This window comes from Chiloscyllium plagiosum, unplaced genomic scaffold, assembly GCF_037043375.1.
Source record: "Chiloscyllium plagiosum isolate Xiang-an unplaced genomic scaffold, Cpla_swu_hap1 HiC_scaffold_49, whole genome shotgun sequence".
NCBI classification, from domain to species: Eukaryota; Metazoa; Chordata; class Chondrichthyes; order Orectolobiformes; family Hemiscylliidae; genus Chiloscyllium; species Chiloscyllium plagiosum.
The window spans coordinates 11,891,016-11,910,475 of NW_028270187.1; the positions used below are offsets into that span (position 1 = coordinate 11,891,016).

The window sequence follows — 19,460 nt, forward strand, 5'->3', positions numbered from 1 at the left end:
ATTTAATTGTCATCTCGGTATGTGACAAGTATTCAGTCAAGGATTAATTCTGTCCTTTTCAGTCACCCAAATTCCATGTAAATATACTTCACCCCGGTTGGAGAATTTGAGCTGTAGTCAGAGGCTGAACAGGCTGGAACTGTTTTCCCTGGAGAGTGACCTTATAGAAATTTATAAAATCATAAGGCACATGGAGAAGTGGTGGAGCCTGGTACAATTATAACATTTAAATGGCATCTGAGCGAGTATAATGAGAAAGCCTTAAAACTTGCCCTTAAATACTTAGACTAAATGTAATGTTGAATTATAGAACACAAGAAAATAAACAGGGCAGGCAGGGAGGCATCAGGCCACAAAAGGGGGAACCTAGGATGTGCAGAAGATAAAAAAAAATCTGTTCTCACCAAGTGATAACAGGATGCTCTAAAGCAATTAAGAACATTTGCCTTAACATCAATTAATCTATGTAAAAAAAAAGACACAGAGTGATAACATTCAAAGTTGATAACTTATGAATTTAATGACAGTATTTGATTGTGATCTCGGAAACTTTGTATCATCTCAGAAGCATGTCAAAAGCCTTGTAATAAACGGTCAGGTCCTATCAATTATAATGGATTCTTATTGTGTGTGTGAGTGCGTGAGTGTGAGTGAGAGTGTGAGAGAGAGATGAATTAGATTAGATTACATTACAGTGTGGAAACAGGCCCTTCGGCCCAACAAGTCCACACCGACCCGCCGAAGCGAAACCCACATCCGCCTACATTTACCCCTTACCTAACACGACGGACAATTTAGTATGGCTAATTCACCTGACCCTGCACATCTTTGGACTGTGGGAGGAAACCGGAGCACCCGGAGGAAACCCACGCAGACACGGGGAGAATGTGCAAACTCCACACAGTCAGTCGCCTGAGGCGGGAATTGAACCCGGGTCTCTAGCGCTGTGAGGCAGCAGTGCTAACCACTGTGCCACCGTGCCGCCCAATGTTTGGAATTTATTTGCATTTTGGCACTTTATGCTGATTTTGAGTAGCCATCACTGATTATGAAATACAAACTCTAAAATGTAATATTGAGAAGCACTTGTTGGGCCGAAGGGCCTGTTTCCATGCTGTAAATAATCTAATCTAATCTTTAATTTACTTGGTGTTCCTACACACCACGACTGACCCTCTGTCAATTCTAACTCGTCAAATCCTCTGTCTTCTTTGAATTTGAAACACAACCCTGAAAAGAAAGCATGTTTAATTTGAGACTAATGAATCATTTCAAATGTAACCTTTCAGCCTCAGTTACAGAATGATTTTGTGCTAAAGATAAAAAGCAGGAGTCTGCTCCTAGCTTAAAAATTATTCTAAACCTAACATTGAAGAGATTCTGACACAATCTGTCAGGAAGCCATTTAATGGTCAAAGTTTGCCCTCCTCTCTAAGATGCCATTTTAGAAAACAGTGATATCTGACATGCAAGCTGTGTAAGGTTACCTTATGACCTCTCCCATTTAGTTTAGACTGATACCTCTTTATGACAGGGACTAATCTCACCAACAGGCACTGACTAGGCTGGATCTGTTTTTCCCCCTGATGGATGGCTAAGGGCCTACAGGAGTGATCAGTTAAGCGAATACAGACCTTTTTTGTAAAGTTTTGTAAAAAGGAAGCCTGTTTGAGACAGAAGAGTGGAGCAGCCTGTGAGGGCTCTTAAAGGAAGAGCTGGTATCCTACTTTTCTAAGGTTTTAGAACCTCAGCTAGCCTGGCTTATAGGTGTAAATGTTATGTTGTAACACTGATACTATTGGTAAATAAAGGGGAAGGCTAAAATTAAACTAAACTGTTTGTAAGAGGTTTTTATTCCAGACTACCAAAGTGTATGATCTCCAGGACGAACCAAGAGAGGCTGAAAGATCTGAGTCCACAAGGGATTCCCTGGGCTGTCTCAAATCTATTCCATTCCTGAAGAAGGGCTAATGCCCGAAACGTCGATTCTCCTGTTCCCTAGATGCTGCCTGACCTGCTGCGCTTTTCCAGCAACACATTTCCATCTCAAATCTATACTTGAACAATATGAACAGGAAGAGTTTAGAGAGAGGTGGGTTAAGTGCTGGCAAATGGGACCAGATTAGATTAGAATATCTGGTCGGCATGGACAAGTTGGACCGAAGGGTCTGTTTCCACGCTATACGTCTCTATGGCTCGACGACTCTTCGGTAACTCTTGTCCTGTCAGTGAGCACAGTTTCCCTCCATCTCTATACTTAACCCCTCCTTCACGGATGGTTGTTGAAACAATGCAACAATGTGGCCTACTTGTCTATCTTCATTGTAACTTTGAAAATGCTCTTAATAATTGCAGATTTTAATGTTGTTCCTGAATGTCTATTTTGGATGAGGATTCAGTTTATCTATCTTCAACACTGGTGTGTAAACGTCAATGGGCTACATACCCTCTGTTTGTTAGAGGCAGCTGGTCACTCTTTGCTTTGAACTGAGGAAGTATTATAGTGTCTTAGTCCCTCGGGTATTTTTCTGGAGGAAGACACAGGAACACCACCTGTAAATCAACATGAGGCTAGTCTGGCAATATTTAACTGATCATTGTCACATTCATTGCATCTTCATTAGGATGTGTGTTGTTTTTTTCTTTAACTCCAACAACTTAACCAGAACCACGGATCTGATTCCATTGTTGCCCTGAGCTGCTCCTTTTCTGGGTATTGTTTGTTTTTCATGTGATTCGACACCAGTTGATTTGGAGATGTTGGTGTTGGACTGGGGTGTACAATGTTACACATCAAGTGCTTCCAAAAAAATTGTTGAACGAAAACCTGGTGTTGTGTGATTTTTACCTTGATATCAGTTGAGTGAGATCCTGAAACTGAGCAACAACTGCCCAGCACCATGAGTGGGAGTACTCAACCACCAGGATGCTTACACAGTTCAACATCCAACTCCCCAACTACCTGTTAGAAATAGGAAAAACGGCACTATTTCTAATGTTTTTATCAAGACCCCAGTGTATGTCCTTTTACAAAAGTATCCCATTCCTACAGTTGGTCCACACTACCTCAAGAAAGAGCGGAAAACAGATTGAAAATAAAACCGGGTTCAGAGGATTGTAAACCACAAGAATGTCCCACAGCAGTTTCTTCCCACAGCAGGCCCACACACAGCCCGAGAAAGGCCTCTCTCTTCCCCCCAGCCCGCTCACTCCAAGTTCCGGGACCAGTTCCTGCTCCGCTCGGCCTCTTACAAACAGACCCCGGTTCTCCCTGAACTCACCCTGAATCAATCCCGGTCTCGGAGCCCCCTCTGTGTCCCAGGCTCCCATCCCGATGTGCTGCTGGAAGGAGCCTGCTGTTCCCTCGCTTCCCTGGGCGCTGATCTCTCCATTGCGGTCTGTTTCAAACAAACCTCTTGCACTCACTGAGTAAATGCTCCTCAATGGCAGCGCTGGGAGAGGGCCTCACGGATGCGCTCCTCTGCTCAGGAATAGTCAGCTTTGGGGAGAAAAGGTTCGGTCCCAGACACAGTTGGGGCGGGAGTGAGCTGGAGGCGGAGCTGGATTATCAAAGCCATTTCCCTGCTGTGTCTGTCACTCAGTTTCCTCTCCGGACCCGCCTCTCACTCTCTGTCAGCTCTTTCTCAGCCAGGTCGGACCGGGCTGTATAAAAAAGGAAGGGGAGGAAGCTCGGCTCTCATTCGGCAGCGATTGGAGTGAAGAAGCGCGATGTCTGGGAGAGGTAAAGGAGGCAAAGGCCTGGGAAAAGGCGGAGCGAAGCGGCACCGGAAAGTGCTCCGTGATAACATCCAGGGCATCACCAAACCAGCCATCCGGCGCCTGGCTCGCCGTGGCGGGGTCAAGCGCATCTCGGGCTTGATCTACGAGGAGACCCGCGGGGTGCTGAAGGTTTTCCTGGAGAATGTGATCAGGGATGCGGTCACCTACACTGAGCACGCCAAGCGCAAGACAGTCACCGCCATGGATGTGGTGTACGCTCTGAAACGCCAGGGCCGCACTCTCTATGGATTCGGCGGCTGAGGATAAAGCGACCCATTTCCAGCGAACCCAAAGGCTCTTTTCAGAGCCACCCAAACTCTCCGATAGAGAGCGGAGACCTGAGGGCGGGGAAGGCAGCGCACACTGAGGGGAATGTTGCTGGAGCCGGTTATTTCACGTTTATCCCGACCTTTACAACTTCAGTTCCAAAAGTGTACTAATGCCGTGTTCTGCGGTACGGCAGAGAGCATTCGGAGTGGACGGTTCACTTTGTTGCTGTTTACCGTGGCGAATGATTTTAAACTTCCAAGTATTTCTACAGTGCAGATAAGAGGCTATTCGGCCAATCGATACTCTACTTTTGTGCAATCTGGTTATTCCATGTAAAGAATCACATCGAAACTTTGTAATAGTAGGATGTAGCAGCAGCATTAGGCCATTCTGCCCGTCCAGCTTGTTCTGCTATTCCATCATGGCTGATATTTCTCCAATTTCCCGTAACCTTCGATCCTCTTATTTTCGTGAATACCTGCCCATCTCAGTAATGATATCATTGTGTACTTGGCATAAATGATAATTTGTTTTTATTTATTGTGGAACCCAGACGTTAATGTTACATATTAGAGTATTTATATTTCCCCGGCATAACACTAGCTCAGTTTTGTTACTGGGAGCATGCAGATGTGTTATGTGGCGCGTTCTTTCCATCTGCCCGCTCAGGCAGCGATAACAAATTGTCTTCGGGCAAGTAATAATTTGGATGAAATAAAAAATATTGATACTGTGGTTCTGTAATTTTACCGGTGTACACTGTTTTACCTTTAAAGAGGTTTACATCGGCGGTGTTTCGATTGATTCACGGCGGATACAAGTTCGGTTGCTCATCCAGGGAGCGCAGGAAGCGATAGGGGACATTAGTACAGTATTTCTCTTGGAATTCAGTTAAAGACAGAAGGCAGCGGCAGTGAATTTGCAACTAATGAGATCTTCATTCAGAGATTGCGGTAATATAGTAATTAGATGAGTGATGTTCACATCAAATTTTGGTATTGGGTTAGATATTTCAGGAAAAACCCCATCTCCCCATTGACTTCCTTTGCGTTAACATGGCTTGTGGTGAGGTGGAGGCAGGAGAGAAAAGAGAAAAAATTGCGCCAAGAGATCAACGGCTTATTTTCAAATTTGAAAATGCCCACCATCACGTATAAAAAATCAGGAGGATGCGCTATTACGTGCACGTTGATTGGTTTTTCGATTACGGAACTAAACTTCACACAAACTCACTTTACCTCATTCCCTCCTTTTACAGCTGAAAAATGACTGACTGCTTTTGAACACGCTCTCTCGAGGCCGGCGAAAAAAAAAGTGGATATGAACCAAGCAGAGAATAAATTGCAAAGGTATATGCTACAGAGACAGTGGGAGGATTCAGCTCTTACTGATGCAGTTAAAGGAAATGTGAAGCCAAACCCGATCGGGAACACCCGTGACACTATTCTAAACTCATAGAACATTGGTCACTCAGGCAGTGACGGTATAATGAGAAATAATGTATTTCCGGACACCCTTACAATCGTATTCTATGATAATCTTCCTCTGCTGCCACAGGCAGTAACAATACCCAATAAAAAGGAGATAGAAATGTAGCGATGTTAAGTACAACAGCCAGGACTCTACACATTAACAGGAATGTAATTAAATCCGACAGACGATTCAGCTCCTTTCACAAATGCTGTGAGTGGCTCTTAAAAGAGCCTTTGGGCTGTCAGATTCAAGGATGGTCTCTTCATTTTTTAGCAGACCCAGCAGCGGAAGTTTTCTTGGGCAGCAGCACGGCCTGGATATTAGGCAGCACCCCGCCCTGAGCGATGGTCACCCCTCCCAGCAGCTTGTTGAGCTCCTCGTCGTTGCGCACGGCCAGCTGCAGGTGCCTGGGGATGATGCGGGTCTTCTTGTTGTCCCGGGCCGCGTTGCCGGCCAGCTCCAGGATCTCAGCCGTCAGATACTCCAGCACCGCAGCCAGATAGACCGGCGCTCCGGCACCCACACGCTCAGCATAGTTACCCTTTCTCAGGAGCCTGTGAACACGGCCCACCGGGAACTGCAGGCCAGCCCGGGACGACCGAGACTTCGCCTTGGCGCGAGCTTTCCCACCGCCCTTTCCTCTTCCGGACATGGTCACAATCTCACAAACACTTTCACAGAGAATGCTGCACTCCGCCCACATTGCGGCCTCTTATACCTTCGGGAGGAATGGTGGGGCGGCCATTTCTGATTGGTCCCATTATCCAGCCCCTTCTAATGTTGTTTCAATTCCCAATCAGATATCTGCCTCATTCCCCAATCCGGAGAGGGCACGGGGAGGAAGGCGGAAACGACGGGCGCCAATTCATCAACTGCTTTCTTTCAAAATTGAAAAGCCCGCCAATTTCCAAACAAAGGAGTATTTTTTACCTGAATAATGAAGTACAAAAAACTGTGGAAGTTCAAAAAACATTAACACTCATGTTAATTTACTTTTAGTTTACAAACGTATAATTCACACGGTCTTACTCTCCCTCATTTGCCGATCTGTATCTGATCTTGAGAGTGATGCAGGTATTTTCTAAACCTTGAGAAGAAACTGAAACAAAACAGGCCAAACATTGCAGTCTGCAACCTGTCTTTTCTTTACACATATCCGTACCACCCCGATATGCGGATAAAGCAGCACACAGCATTCTTCCGGCTCAGCATCGAAGGCGTACTCGTTTTTTAAGACGATATTTTAAGATTCAGCAAAAGCTCCACGCTTCAGCCCGGAAGCTGTGTTGGAGTTCTCTCTGTTCTGTTTGAAAGTCTCTCACCGACAGCAGGAAGATTTATTTTGCATTGCTAAAAATCGGGTCAAACCCGTGCACTGGAAATGTAAAGTAAATCAGAAGAAAAAATGCATCAATCGTGAGACGGAAAGACGTGGGCATTTGTCTGCCAGGGGTGAACTAGCAAGATGAAAAATGACTTACTGGCGCTTGATCTGCACTCTCCATCCCACTCGCGAATAATTTGCAAAGTACTTACTAATACAAAAACATATAGCACTAGAAGTTGAAACGCCTTATCAAAAAATCACACGGAAACTAAATTAAAGAACGCTTAAAGAAATGGTTCAGCTGTCTCAGGGAAGTTGTAGGTGGCTCTTATAAGAGCCTTTGGGTTGTGGATGTGTGTGTTTCAGTACAATGCGGTCCCTCACTTGGAGCTGGTGTACTTGGTCACCGCCTTTGTGCCCTCCGACACGGCGTGCTTGGCCAGCTCTCCGGGCAGCAGCAGCCGCACGGCGGTCTGGATCTCCCGGGAGCTGATGGTGCTGCGCTTGTTGTAATGGGCCAGGCGGGAAGACTCCCCCGCGATGCGCTCGAAAATATCGTTGACGAACGAGTTCATGATGCTCATGGCCTTGGAGGAGATGCCGGTGTCGGGGTGAACCTGCTTCATCACTTTGTAGATGTAGATGGCATAACTTTCTTTCCTGGTCCGCCTCCTCTTCTTGCCTCCCTTCGCTGGCGCCTTCTTTATGATTTTCTTCGCGCCCTTCTTGGAGGCTTGCTGTGCTTTCTTCTCATCAGCCATAGCGCCGCTCACTTCCAGACACAGAATAAGGGAAAGGGACCTCGGAGTTCCCTCTTTATCGACTGACGGCGTCGGGAATGCTAATGAAGGATGGAGGAAAGCTTGGCTCCTGATTGGGTAGCTTACACAGAGTCATGCCCAAACATTGAGTCTCTCTGCTTGGTTAGTGTGAGATCCAATGTGGATCTGCAACGAAATGTAAAGTGGATGGTGATTCTGTTCCTGTCAGTCTGACTGAGGGAGATTTGTTTCGTGTCTGTGATACAGAAAGTGACTGTGGTATTGGCTCGGTTTCCTTTTACTTGTTGTTGTGATGATGTGTTTCTATCTCCGCATGTCTGTTTCTGTTCCTCTGTATAGGCTGGAATTAACACAGAACTTGTCACTATGTGAAAAAAAAAGGTCTCATCCATTCGAAATTGCGATTACATTTTTTTGTCAAGTTACACGTACCACTGGAACCTGACTGAAAATGTTTTCTACACTTGGGGTTGATGCATCTCGTTCTCAATTGCACGGAGTTGAAGAGAAATGATAAGTTTCTATGTCCCGGGAGATCCAGACCGCCGTGCGGCTGCTGCTGCCCGGGGAGCTGGCCAAGCACGCCGTGTCGGAGGGTACAAAGGCGGTGACCTAGTACACCAGCTCCAAGTAGTGTTAGGAAAGAGGTACATGTAGGGGTATGGGTGGGTTGCGCTTCGGCGGGGCGGTGTGGACTAGTTGGGCCGAAGGGCATGTTTCCACACTGTAAGTAATCTAATCTAATCTAATACTTTTCTTGAGTCACGAGTTGAGTCACGTCTTGACTGTGGGATGAATATATTTCTGAGACCTTGACTGATAAGTGTGGGCCCAGACACGTATCGATAACTATGTGCTTTGAAAGTACGTGCAGTGTAACTGAACCACGTTGCTGCACTTTTCAATTAGGCGTCTTGCAGTTTCATGCAGGGATTTATAACATTTCTCAGTCTTACGCGAATGCCTGTTCACCAGCAACTGTCAGCATGCTATATATATGCGTCACTTTAACTTTATATCTGTCATGTCCTAATTTACACATTTTGCATTAACTCAACATCTGTCCAATGAGGCTCTGGTCCTCCATCTAATAGTCAGTGTTATTCCAAAACAGGTTTTATTCCGTAACCATCAAACACTGATGTGAGCGGTAAAACGTTACACTATTTGTCAGTCACTTGGAAATATTCCTCCAATCTGTGCCCCCAGGAGAAAGTGATCTCTGCAGATGCTGGGGGGTCAGAGGCTTATGCCCAAAACGTCGAGATGAAGGGCTTATGCCTCAACAACGATTCTCCTGCTCAGGATGCTGCCTGACCTGCTGTGCTTTTCCAGCACCACACTCACGATTCCAATCTGTGCCAGTCTGTTTCTGGGATGTATTCTTGTAAACTCTATTTCACAGTCTTAACATGTCAGTATGTTACTGGATTGTAACTCAAACCTTCTGAAGTGTACCTTGTTGCTTTACTCTGTCGGTGTCAATTTTGAAAGTACCAAGTACCACTTTGGGCAGACTCAGGTAGGACTCACTACCCTCCACTTCCAAACCCTATGCATATTAGCTTCTGCAAAGTGCAGTTGGGTTTGTATTTATAACTGCAGCATTTTGATAAAGGATAATACTTTGTACATTGTTACTGACAATATCTGCAATGTCACTGCAGATGTTACATTGTTTATGCCAGTTTATAGCTAATGAATAGTTGTATTATATCCTAACAATGTATTGCTTTGCAATTGACTCAGTATTTCATTCTGTAACTGCCAGTTTATTGTTTCTAATCTTGTATTTACTCAGTTTCAGTCAATCACTGGCATGACAGAGAGCAAATATCTCAACATCTCAAAGTTTCTGATGAAATGGATAGTTAATCCTTTTATTCACTCCATCCTTGATACATCACCCTTGGTGGGCGGCACGGTGGCACAGTGGTTAGCACTGCTGCCTCGCAGCGCCAGAGACCCGGGTTCAATTCCCGACTCAGGCGACTGACTGTGTGGAGTTTGCACGTTCTCCCCGTGTCTGCGTGGGTTTCCTCCGGGGGCTCCGGTTTCCTCCCACAGTCCAAAAGACCTGCAAGTCAGGCGAATTGGCCACGCTAAATTGCCCGTAGTGTTAGGTAAAGGGGTAAATGTAGGGGTATGGGTGGGTCACGCTTCGGCGGGTCGGTGTGGACTTGTTGGGCCGAAGGGCCTGTTTCCACACTGTAAGTAATCTAATCTAATCTAATCAGGGTAACTTATAACTGAATCGATCAGTATGCGATCTGTGAGCACACACATATCAGTAAAGTGCATGGTGAATGATGCTGCAGATACAATGTATATGCCGTAGTTATTAACTTCTTTCAATCTTGTATCACTTTAAGTATCTCAAAGCAGAAGACCATAAGAAGCATGAGAATTCTGTGACATTTCTATCTGTCTGTATATACTCTGTCCTGAGAACAGATCACAAAGGCTTTAGTTATGGTCTTCATCTCATTTTGATATTTAGTGCCCATAACCAAGACTTCCTTGTGTATCAAAAAGATATATGACTACATTAGCATAAATTAAGCTGGTAACTCAACCCTAACTGCTCTCTGTGGAACTGAACAAGGGGAGAATGTTCTGCATTGCTTTCTTAGACAGAAGGCTTCCTGTTCAAAACTGTGTCCCTTACTCGGGATTCTCTATGAGAATTGACATACTCTCAGCATCAACTCTGTCGACTCCATTCAGATCTTTTTTTTGCTCCAAAGGTCATACATTGTTCTTCAAAACTCCAATAAGAATATGCCCAACTATTTTATATGTACAATGAGAGCTTATGTATCAATCTGCAGCTCTAAGCTTCTGCTATGTGAATATGTGAGTACAGGTATCACCCTCTCCCAGTAAGTTTGTGCATACTTGAGTGAAGTTATCACCCTATACCTGTTGGTTTCTACTGTGTGAATATGACAGTTTCTAGTCTGTAAATGGGATAGTTTAATCAATTGTCTCTGTCAGTTTCTGCATTGTTAAAATGTGAACGTAGTTATCAATGTCAAACTACCATCTTCTGCGAAGTGAACATGTGCGGATCCATATTGAAATATACCTGTTGCTTTCAGCGACAGGAATACATGAGTTTAGTTATCATTCTTTTCCTGTGAGTTTCTTCGATGTGAATGTATTGGTGTTGTTATCCATCTGTACTGATGAAGGGCTTTTAAACAAAATGTTGATTCTCCTGCTCTTTGGATGCTTCCTGACCTGCTGTGCTTTTCCAGCACCACACTCCCGACTCTAATCTCCAGTATCTGCAGTCCTCACCTTTGCCTATCCATTTGTACCTGTCAGTTTCTGATCTGTGAATATGGAAGTGTAGTTATTGATCTGTCCATCAGTTTCTGTAATTTGAATATGACTGTCTAGTTATCTATCTCTCCCTGTATGTTTCTGTGATGTGAAGATGACAGTCCAATTATCTATCTGCCCCGTCAGATTCTGCTGTGTGAATATGAGAATGTCATTACCAGTCTCTACCTGTCAGCTTTTGCTATGTCAATGTGATTTTAGTTATCAATCTGCCTCATTAGGTTCTAGGTGAATGTAAAAATGTAGTTATCAATATATACCTGTTAGACTTTCCTCTGGGATTATGTGAGTGTATTATCAAAATGTACCTGCTTGTTTCTGCAATGTGAATGTGATGAGAATACAGGAGGTTTGATTAGTAATTTTGCAGATGTCATCAAAATTGGTGGTATAGTGGACTGTGAAGGCTATCTCAGATTAGAAACAAATCTTGATTAAATCAGTCAATGGCGTGAGGAATGGCAGATGGAGTTATTGAGGCATTGCATATTTATAAAACAAACAAGGGTACGACTTATAGAATTACAAGAAGGGCCTTGGGTAGTGCTGTTGAACAGAGAGACCTAGTTGGCTAGCTGCATTTTTTTGAAGTTTGCTTCACATGTAGACAACGTGGTGAAGAAAACATTTAGCGTGCTTGCCTTTATTGCTCAGACCTTTGAGTACAGGAGTTGGAAGGGCATATTGACGTTGCATAGGATGTTGATAAGTCCTCTTCTGGATTACTGTATCACGTTCTGGTGACCAAGTTATGAAAAGTATGCTATTGAGCTGGAAAGGGTTCAGTAAAGATTTACTAGGATGTTGATGGGAATGGAAGATTCTGTTGTAAGAATAGGCTGGGACTTCTGTTCTCTGGAGCCTAAGATCTTGATGGGTGATAGAGTTTTGACAATCATGAGAGTTAAAGGTTATGGGAATGGTAGGTATCTTTTTCTATGGTAAGAGACTTTAAGACTATGAGACACATTTTTAAGGTAAAAGGAAAAAGATTTTAAAAGTAAGTTTTTTTAAAAAAAACAGGATAGATTATGTGGAATTAACTTTGAAAGGGGGTGATGCATATGGACACAGTCAAAACGTTGAAAAGGCATTTAGATAAGTATATCATTGTTAAGATTTTGGAGGGTCATAGGCCAAGAACAGGCAGGTAGGATTTGACTAGCTTGAGATTACATTGGGTATGGACTGGTTGGACAGACGGATCTGTTTCTGTGCTTTTTGACTGACTCTTGCAGTGAGGCAACTGTCCTGGTTTGATCTCAGTTCATTTTGAAAGCTTCTAAACGACAGCAGAAAGTCTCATTCAGAGCACTGTGCAATCAAGCAACAACATCAGTGTATGGAAATTTAACTGTAAAATGAATCGGTGGAATTCAAAGATAGGGCACTTCTGTTTGGCAGAGATGGGTATTGCAGATGCTGGAGATTAGAGTGGTGCTTCAAAAGTACAGCAGTTCAGGCAGCATACGAGAAGCAGGAAAATCGATGTTTTGGGCAAAAGCGCTTTTCCAGTACCACTCTAATGTTGACTCGCTTCTTCTGTTTGCCAGAGATCAAAATCAGGGTCATATCCCACAGGGGCGGGTAGCTCCCGAACTGATCCAGTATTAAACAGCAACTTGACCAACTCGAAGCAGCTGAAAACTTACTGTTGCCTCCATTACCATCCCTGTCCATGGCCAGGGAAAGGACCCTACACAGGAACTCATCCGAGAATAAAACACCGAGGGTCAGCGACCACTCATTATAAACTTACTCGCGGCACTGGAGCAATTCAGCTCTTCCCAAATGCTGTTCAAGATAACGTGAAACTGCCTGTGAGCAAGGAGTACAGGGACTGAGTGATGCATTTATACGATGATAATTAAAGACACGGGACCACAGACATCTACAAGCAATAAAAATAATGTACTCCGAGCATTGTTAAGATTGCGTTGTATCAATATTACATGATAAACTTTTCACGTTCAATGTGCTAAGGTTCAAACGGTAAACGGCCATGAGGAAAGGTTTCATATCAGATCACACACACACAATGACAGCACAGTATCGAATAAGGCAGGGACTGAAATCGATCTCAATTAAAGGAAGGTAATTCAATCCGACAGACGGGAGTGTTCAGCTCCTTTCAAAGATGCTGTGAGTGGCTCTTAAAAGAGCCTTTGGGTTGTCAGATTCAAGAATGGTCTCTTCACTTTTTAGCGGCTCCCGCTGCGGCGGATTTCTTGGGCAGCAGCACGGCCTGGATATTAGGCAGCACCCCGCCCTGAGCGATGGTCACCCCTCCCAGCAGCTTGTTGAGCTCCTCGTCGTTGCGCACGGCCAGCTGCAGGTGCCTGGGGATGATGCGGGTCTTCTTGTTGTCCCGGGCCGCGTTGCCGGCCAGCTCCAGGATCTCAGCCGTCAGATACTCCAGCACCGCAGCCAGATAGACCGGCGCTCCGGCACCCACACGCTCAGCATAGTTACCCTTTCTCAGGAGCCTGTGAACACGGCCCACCGGGAACTGCAGGCCAGCCCGGGACGACCGAGACTTCGCCTTGGCGCGAGCTTTCCCACCGCCCTTTCCTCTTCCGGACATGGTCACAATCTCACAAGCACTTTCACACAGAATGCTGCACTCCGCCCACATTGCGGCCTCTTATATCTTCGGGAGGAATGGTGGGGCGGCCATTTCGGATTGGTCCCATTGTCCAGCCCCTCCTAATGTTGTTTCAATTCCCAATCAGATATCTGCCTCATTCCCCAATCGGGGGAGGGCACGGGGAGGAAGGCGGAAAGTACCAGCGCCAAATCATCAACCACATTTTTACAACTTGAAAAGCCCGCCAATATGTACCGAAAAGTAGAGAGTTTAAACACAGAAGAATGCACGAATACTAGATTTAATTTACTTCTACGTTAAAAGTGTACCCTTTACCTTGCCTCCTGGAATCTGCCCATTTCTGATCCTGAATGGAATCTTCTGAACATTAAACACAAGCGGAAACAAAAAAGGCGTCAAACCCTGCACTCTGCAACCAATCATTTATTTCACATTTCAACAGCACCCCGATATACTGATAAAACATGATTACGTTCTCCCGAGTCAGTGCATTAATAGTGAACACGATCGTTCGAGAATATTTTAAACTTTCCTTCCCTATTGCACACGATCATAGATCGATAAAAACTCCACATTTACTCTGCCACTCCTGCAACTGTTCGAGTACATCCTGACAATACCAGTGCGGAGATTTGGAAATGAAAAGTAAACAAAGTAAAATCGCACTCCGAGGGAACCTGTTTATTTTGCTAGTCGGCTGGTACTCGGGGCACTTCGTTTTCTGGGGGTGAAACTCAAGATTCGTGCCCCATCGGGGCTCGTAACTCCTGAACTGACCGAATAACAGAGGAACACGGACACATAAAATCAGCTGAAAAATGTCTCAGTGGCGTTTAAGATGATCTCTCTCCCCAGGCAGGGACTACAGGATATACTTGATCGCATCTGAGAGTAAGGCGCGCACCGGGTCAGCTGTCACTTTATAGAACATTTACAACATACAAACCTCGCAATGACATTAATGGTACAAACCCAGAAACATAATGGTCCAGCTATTTCAGAGAAATTGTAGGTGGCTCTTAAAAGAGCCTTTGGGTTGTGGATGTGTGTGTTTCAGTACAATGCGGTCCCTCACTTGGAGCTGGTGTACTTGGTCACCGCCTTTGTGCCCTCCGACACGGCGTGCTTGGCCAGCTCCCCGGGCAGCAGCAGCCGCACGGCGGTCTGGATCTCCCGGGAGCTGATGGTGCTGCGCTTGTTGTAATGGGCCAGGCGGGAAGCCTCCCCCGCGATGCGCTCGAAAATATCTTTGACGAACGAGTTCATGATGCTCATGGCCTTGGAGGAGATGCCGGTGTCGGGGTGAACCTGCTTCATCACTTTGTAGATGTAGATGGCCTAACTTTCTTTCCTGGACCGCCTCCTCTTCTTGCCGCCCTTCGCTGGCGCCCTCTTCACCGCTTTCTTCGCGCCCTTCTTGGCAACTTGACCCTTCTTTTCCTCAGCCATAGCGCCGCTCACTCTCAGACACAGAATCAGGGAAAGCGGACTCGGAGCTCGCACGTAATAGACTGACAGCGTCATCAATGCTAATGAGGGATGGAGGAACGCCTGTCTTCTTATTGGCTGCTTTGGGGGCATAGTAACCTCACTCTGATTGGTTAGTCTGGGAATCAATGTGGACCTGTCAGGATCTGCAATATCATCGGAAACACAAACCGAAATCTTGTGAAGGGATCAAATTCCAAGCTTGTTCCAAAGTGTGAGATTCTAATTGTAACGTATTCTGCATCTTTTGATAATGGTTTTCTTTTCCATTTTAAAATGGCATCACAGTTATTGTCAAGTGAGAAAATGCACTGCAATCTGACAGGGTGTATGTTTTACTCCTGGAAATGATGGAACTACTTGACAAGTGCATTGCGTTGAAGGAAAATGGGAGTTAAGGAATGTTCTCTTTTGCTTGTGTTTCTTGCTCTACACTCTCTGCTGTAGCTGTATGATGTGGGAGCTGGCTGATCCCATTGTGAATGGCAGTGACCACATCTGCAGCAAATGTTGGATGCTAGAAGAACTCCTGATCAGAGTTGATAATCTAGAATCTGAGCTTCAAACACTGCAGCACATCCGGGAGGGGGAGAGTTACCTGGATGCTTTGTTTCAGGAGGCAGTCACACATGGGAGATTAAGTAATTCACATTCAGTTAGTAATCAGTGCCATCAGAGTGTGACTGTAAGTGAGGCAGGTAGGGGGAACCTGAGTTCAGGAATGCAGGAGCCTCAGCCCTTGACCTTGTCCAACAGGTATGAGATTCTTGCTCCCTGTACGGATGAGGAAAAGGGCTCTGGACAGGATGAGCCAGTTGACCACGGCACCATGATGCAGAAGGCCATTCAAGAGGGGGGAGCAAAAAGACAAGTAGTTGTTATAGGGGATTCTATAATTAGGGGGACAGATAGTATCCTTTGCAAGCCGAATCGGGAGTCTCGCATGGTGTGTTGCCTGCCCAGTGCCAGGGTGCAGGACATCTCCGACCAGCTTGAAAGGATATTAGAGCGGGAGGGGGAGGATCCAGTTGTTGTGGTCCACGTTGGGACTAACAACATAGGCAAAGCTAGGGTGGAGGACCTGTTTGGGGATTATCAAGCACTAGGAAGGAAATTGAAGTACAGGTCCTCCAGATTACTGCCCGAGCCACGTGCCAATTGGCATAGGGATAAGAAAATTCGGGAAGTAAACACGTGGCTAAGGGATTGGTGTGGGAAAGAGGGATTCCACTTCATGGGGCATTGGCATCAGTTTTGGAACCGGGGGGATCTGTACCGTTGGGACGGTCTCCACCTGAACCGATCAGGTACCAATCTTCTAGCAAAGATGATAAATAGAGTGGTCAGTAGGGGGATTTAAACTTGAGGCATGTGTGCAGGCGGATTTAAACTTGAGGCAGACTGGGAATGCAGCAAAAAGGAAGGATAACTTAGGACATCTTATGACTTCCAATATCTCTAATGATAAGAAAGTTAGCATTAAGGCACTTTAGCTGACTGCTTGTAGCATTCATAACAAAGCAGATGAACTAATGGCACAGATCATCATGAATGATTATGATGTGGTAGGCATCAGAGAGACATGTTTGCAGGGGGGTCAGGACTGGCAGTTAAACATCCAAGGATTTTCAACTTATCGAAAAGACAGGAAGGCGGGCAGAGGGGATGGGGTTGCCTTGTTAGTTAAGAACAAAATTAAATCCATGGCACTGAATGACATAGCGTTGGATGATGTGGAGTCTGTGTGGGTGGAATTGAGGAACCACAAAGGCAAAAAAAAATAATGGGAGTTAAGTACAGACCTCCTAACAGTGGTCAGGACCAGGGGCGCAACATTTACCGGGAAATAGAGAAGGCATGTCAAAAAGGCAAGGTCATGGAGATCATGGGATACTTCAATATGCAGGTGGACTGGGTAAATAATGTTGCCGGTGGATCCAAAGAAAGGGAATTCATGGAATGCTTACAGGATGGCTTTTTGGAACAGCTTGTCATGGAGCCCACAAGGGAGCAGGCTATTCTGGACCTAGTGCTATGTAACGAACCAGACTTTATAAAAAATCTTAAAGTATGGGAACACTTAGGATGCAGCGATCATAACATGGTAGAGTTCAGTCTGCAGTTTGAGAGAGAGAAGGCCAAAATCGGATGTAATGGTGTTACAGTTAAATAAAGGTAATTATGAGGGCATGAGCGAGGAACTGACAAAAGTAGACTGGAAGCAGAGCCTAGCGGGGAAGACAGTAGAACAAAAATGGCAGGAGTTTGTGGCTATAATTGAGGACACTGTACAGAGGTTCATCCCCAAGAAAAGAAAGATTATCCGGGGAGGGATGAGACAGCCATGGCTGACAAAAGAAGTCAGGAAATATATTAAAGAAAAAGAGAGATCCTATAAAGTGGCCAAGAGCACTGGGAAATCAGAAGATTGGGAAGGCTACAAAAACAAACAGAGGATAACAAAGAGAGAAATAAGGAAGGAGAGGATCAAATATGAAGGAAGGCTAGCCAGAAATTTTAGAAATGATAATAAAAGTTTCTTTCAATGCATAAGAAACAAACGACAGGCAAAAGTAGATATTGGGCCACTTCAAACTGATGCTGGAAGCCTAGTGATGGGAGATAAGGAAATAACTGGAGAACTTAATAAGTACTTGGTGTCAGTCTTCACAGTGGAAGACATGAGTAATATCCCAACAATTAAAGGGAGTCGGGGGCTGAGTTGAATATGGTTGCCATTACAAAAGAGAAAGTGCTAGAAAAGCTAAAAGGTCTTAAAATTGATAAATCTCCTGGCCCCGATGGGCTACATCCTAGAGTTCTGAGGGAGGTCACTGAGGAAATAGCGGAGGCGTTGGTTGAGATCTTTCAAAAGTCACTGGAGTCAGGGAAAGTCCCGGATGATTGGAAGATCGCTGTTGTAACCCCCTTGTTCAAGAAAGGATCAAGACAAAAGGTGGAAAATAATAGGCCAATTAGCCTAACCTCGGTTGTTGGTAAAATTCTAGAGTCCATCATTGAGGATGAGGTTTCTAAATTTTTGGAAGAACAGAGTCGGATTAGAACAAGTCAACATGGATTTAGTAAGGGGATGTCGTGCCTGACAAACCTGTTGGAATTCTTTGAAGAGGTGACAAGTAGGTGAGACCAGGGAAACCCAGTGGATGTGGTCTATCTAGACTTCCAAAAGGCCTTTGATAAGGTGCCACACGGGAGGCTGCTGAGCAAGGTGAGGGCCCATGGTGTTCGAGGTGAGCTACTGGTACGGATTGAGGATTGGCTGTCTGACAGAAGGCAGAGAGTTGGGGTAAAAGGTTCTTTTTCGGAATGGCAGCCGGTGACAAGTGGTGTCCCGCAGGGTTCAGTGTTGGGGCCGCAGCTGTTCACGTTATATATTAATGATCTGGATGAAGGGACTGGGGGCATTCTAGCGAAGTTTGCCAATGATACGAAGTTAGGTGGACAGGCAGGCAGTATTGAGGAAGTGGGGAGGCTGCAGAAGGATGTAGACAGTTTGGGAGAGTGGTCCAGGAAATGGCTGATGGAATTCAATGTGAGCAAATGTGAGGTCTTGCACTTTGGAAAAAAGAATACAAGCATGGACTACTTTCAAAACAGTGAGAAAATTCATAAAGCCAAAGTACAAAGGGATCTGGGTAAGCTAGTCAAGGATTCTCTAAACATGCATGATGAGTCCGTGATTAAGAAAGCGAATGCAATGTTGTCATTTATCTCAAGAGGATTGGAATATAAAAGCACCGTTGTGCTACTGAGACTTTACAAAGCTCTGGTTAGGCCCCATTTGGAGTACTGTGTCCAGTTTTGGTCCCCACACCTCAGGAAGGACATACTGGCACTGGAGCATGTCCAGCGGAGATTCACACAGATGATCCCTGGAATGGTAGGTCTAACATACGAGGAATGGCTGAGGATCCTGGGATTGTATTCATTGGAGTTTAGAAGATTAAGGGGAGATCTAATAGAAACTTACAACATAATACATGGCTTGGAAAGGGTGGACGCTAGGAAATTGTTTCCATTAGGCGAGGAGACTAGGACCCGTGGACACAGCCTTAGAATTAGAGGGGGTAAATTCAGAACGGAAATGCAGAGACATTTCTTCAGCCACGGAGTGGTGGGCCTGTGGAATTCATTGCCACAGAGTGCAGTGGAGGCCAGGACGCTAAATGTCTTCAAGGCAGAGATTGATAAATTCTTGATGTCACAAGGAATTATGGGCTACGTGGAGAATGCGGTTAAGTGGAGTTGAAATGCCCATCAGCCATGATTGAATGGCAGAGTGGACTCGATGGGCCGAATGGCCTTACTTCCACTCCTATGTCTTATGGTCTTATGAAGGACATTCTACTATCATCTACTCTGA

The 19,460-nt window shown here is 45.2% G+C and overlaps 3 protein-coding genes and 1 pseudogene across 3 annotated transcripts; all 4 read right to left on the bottom strand.

Moving 5' to 3' along the window:
* Window positions 1-5,338: 5,338 nt before the first annotated feature.
* On the bottom strand, window positions 5,339-6,241 carry LOC122544584 (histone H2A-like). The gene has a single exon (XM_043683902.2). It carries the CDS (start codon window positions 6,224-6,226, stop codon window positions 5,786-5,788), a length of 441 nt encoding a protein of 146 aa, XP_043539837.2. The 5' UTR covers window positions 6,227-6,241; the 3' UTR covers window positions 5,339-5,785.
* Window positions 6,242-7,205: 964 nt separating this feature from the next.
* On the bottom strand, window positions 7,206-7,649 carry LOC148135576 (histone H2B-like). Its single transcript, XM_087984935.1, has one exon. The coding sequence runs from the start codon at window positions 7,609-7,611 to the stop codon at window positions 7,231-7,233; it is 381 nt and encodes a 126-aa protein (XP_087841061.1). The 5' UTR covers window positions 7,612-7,649; the 3' UTR covers window positions 7,206-7,230.
* A 5,229-nt stretch (window positions 7,650-12,878) lies between these two features.
* LOC148135577 (histone H2A-like) lies at window positions 12,879-13,630 on the bottom strand. Its single transcript, XM_087984879.1, has one exon. It carries the CDS (start codon window positions 13,613-13,615, stop codon window positions 13,175-13,177), a length of 441 nt encoding a protein of 146 aa, XP_087841005.1. The 5' UTR covers window positions 13,616-13,630; the 3' UTR covers window positions 12,879-13,174.
* An 856-nt stretch (window positions 13,631-14,486) lies between these two features.
* LOC148135578 (histone H2B 1.2-like) lies at window positions 14,487-15,055 on the bottom strand (annotated as a pseudogene).
* Window positions 15,056-19,460: the final 4,405 nt, after the last annotated feature.

Excerpts from the sequence above, each read along its gene's own strand:
- LOC148135577 (XM_087984879.1), bottom strand. The coding sequence starts at position 13,615 with ATGTGGGCGGAGTGCAGCATTCTGTGTGAAAGTGCTTGTGAGATTGTG.
- LOC148135576 (XM_087984935.1), bottom strand. The coding sequence starts at position 7,611 with ATGGCTGATGAGAAGAAAGCACAGCAAGCCTCCAAGAAGGGCGCGAAG.
- LOC122544584 (XM_043683902.2), bottom strand. The coding sequence starts at position 6,226 with ATGTGGGCGGAGTGCAGCATTCTCTGTGAAAGTGTTTGTGAGATTGTG.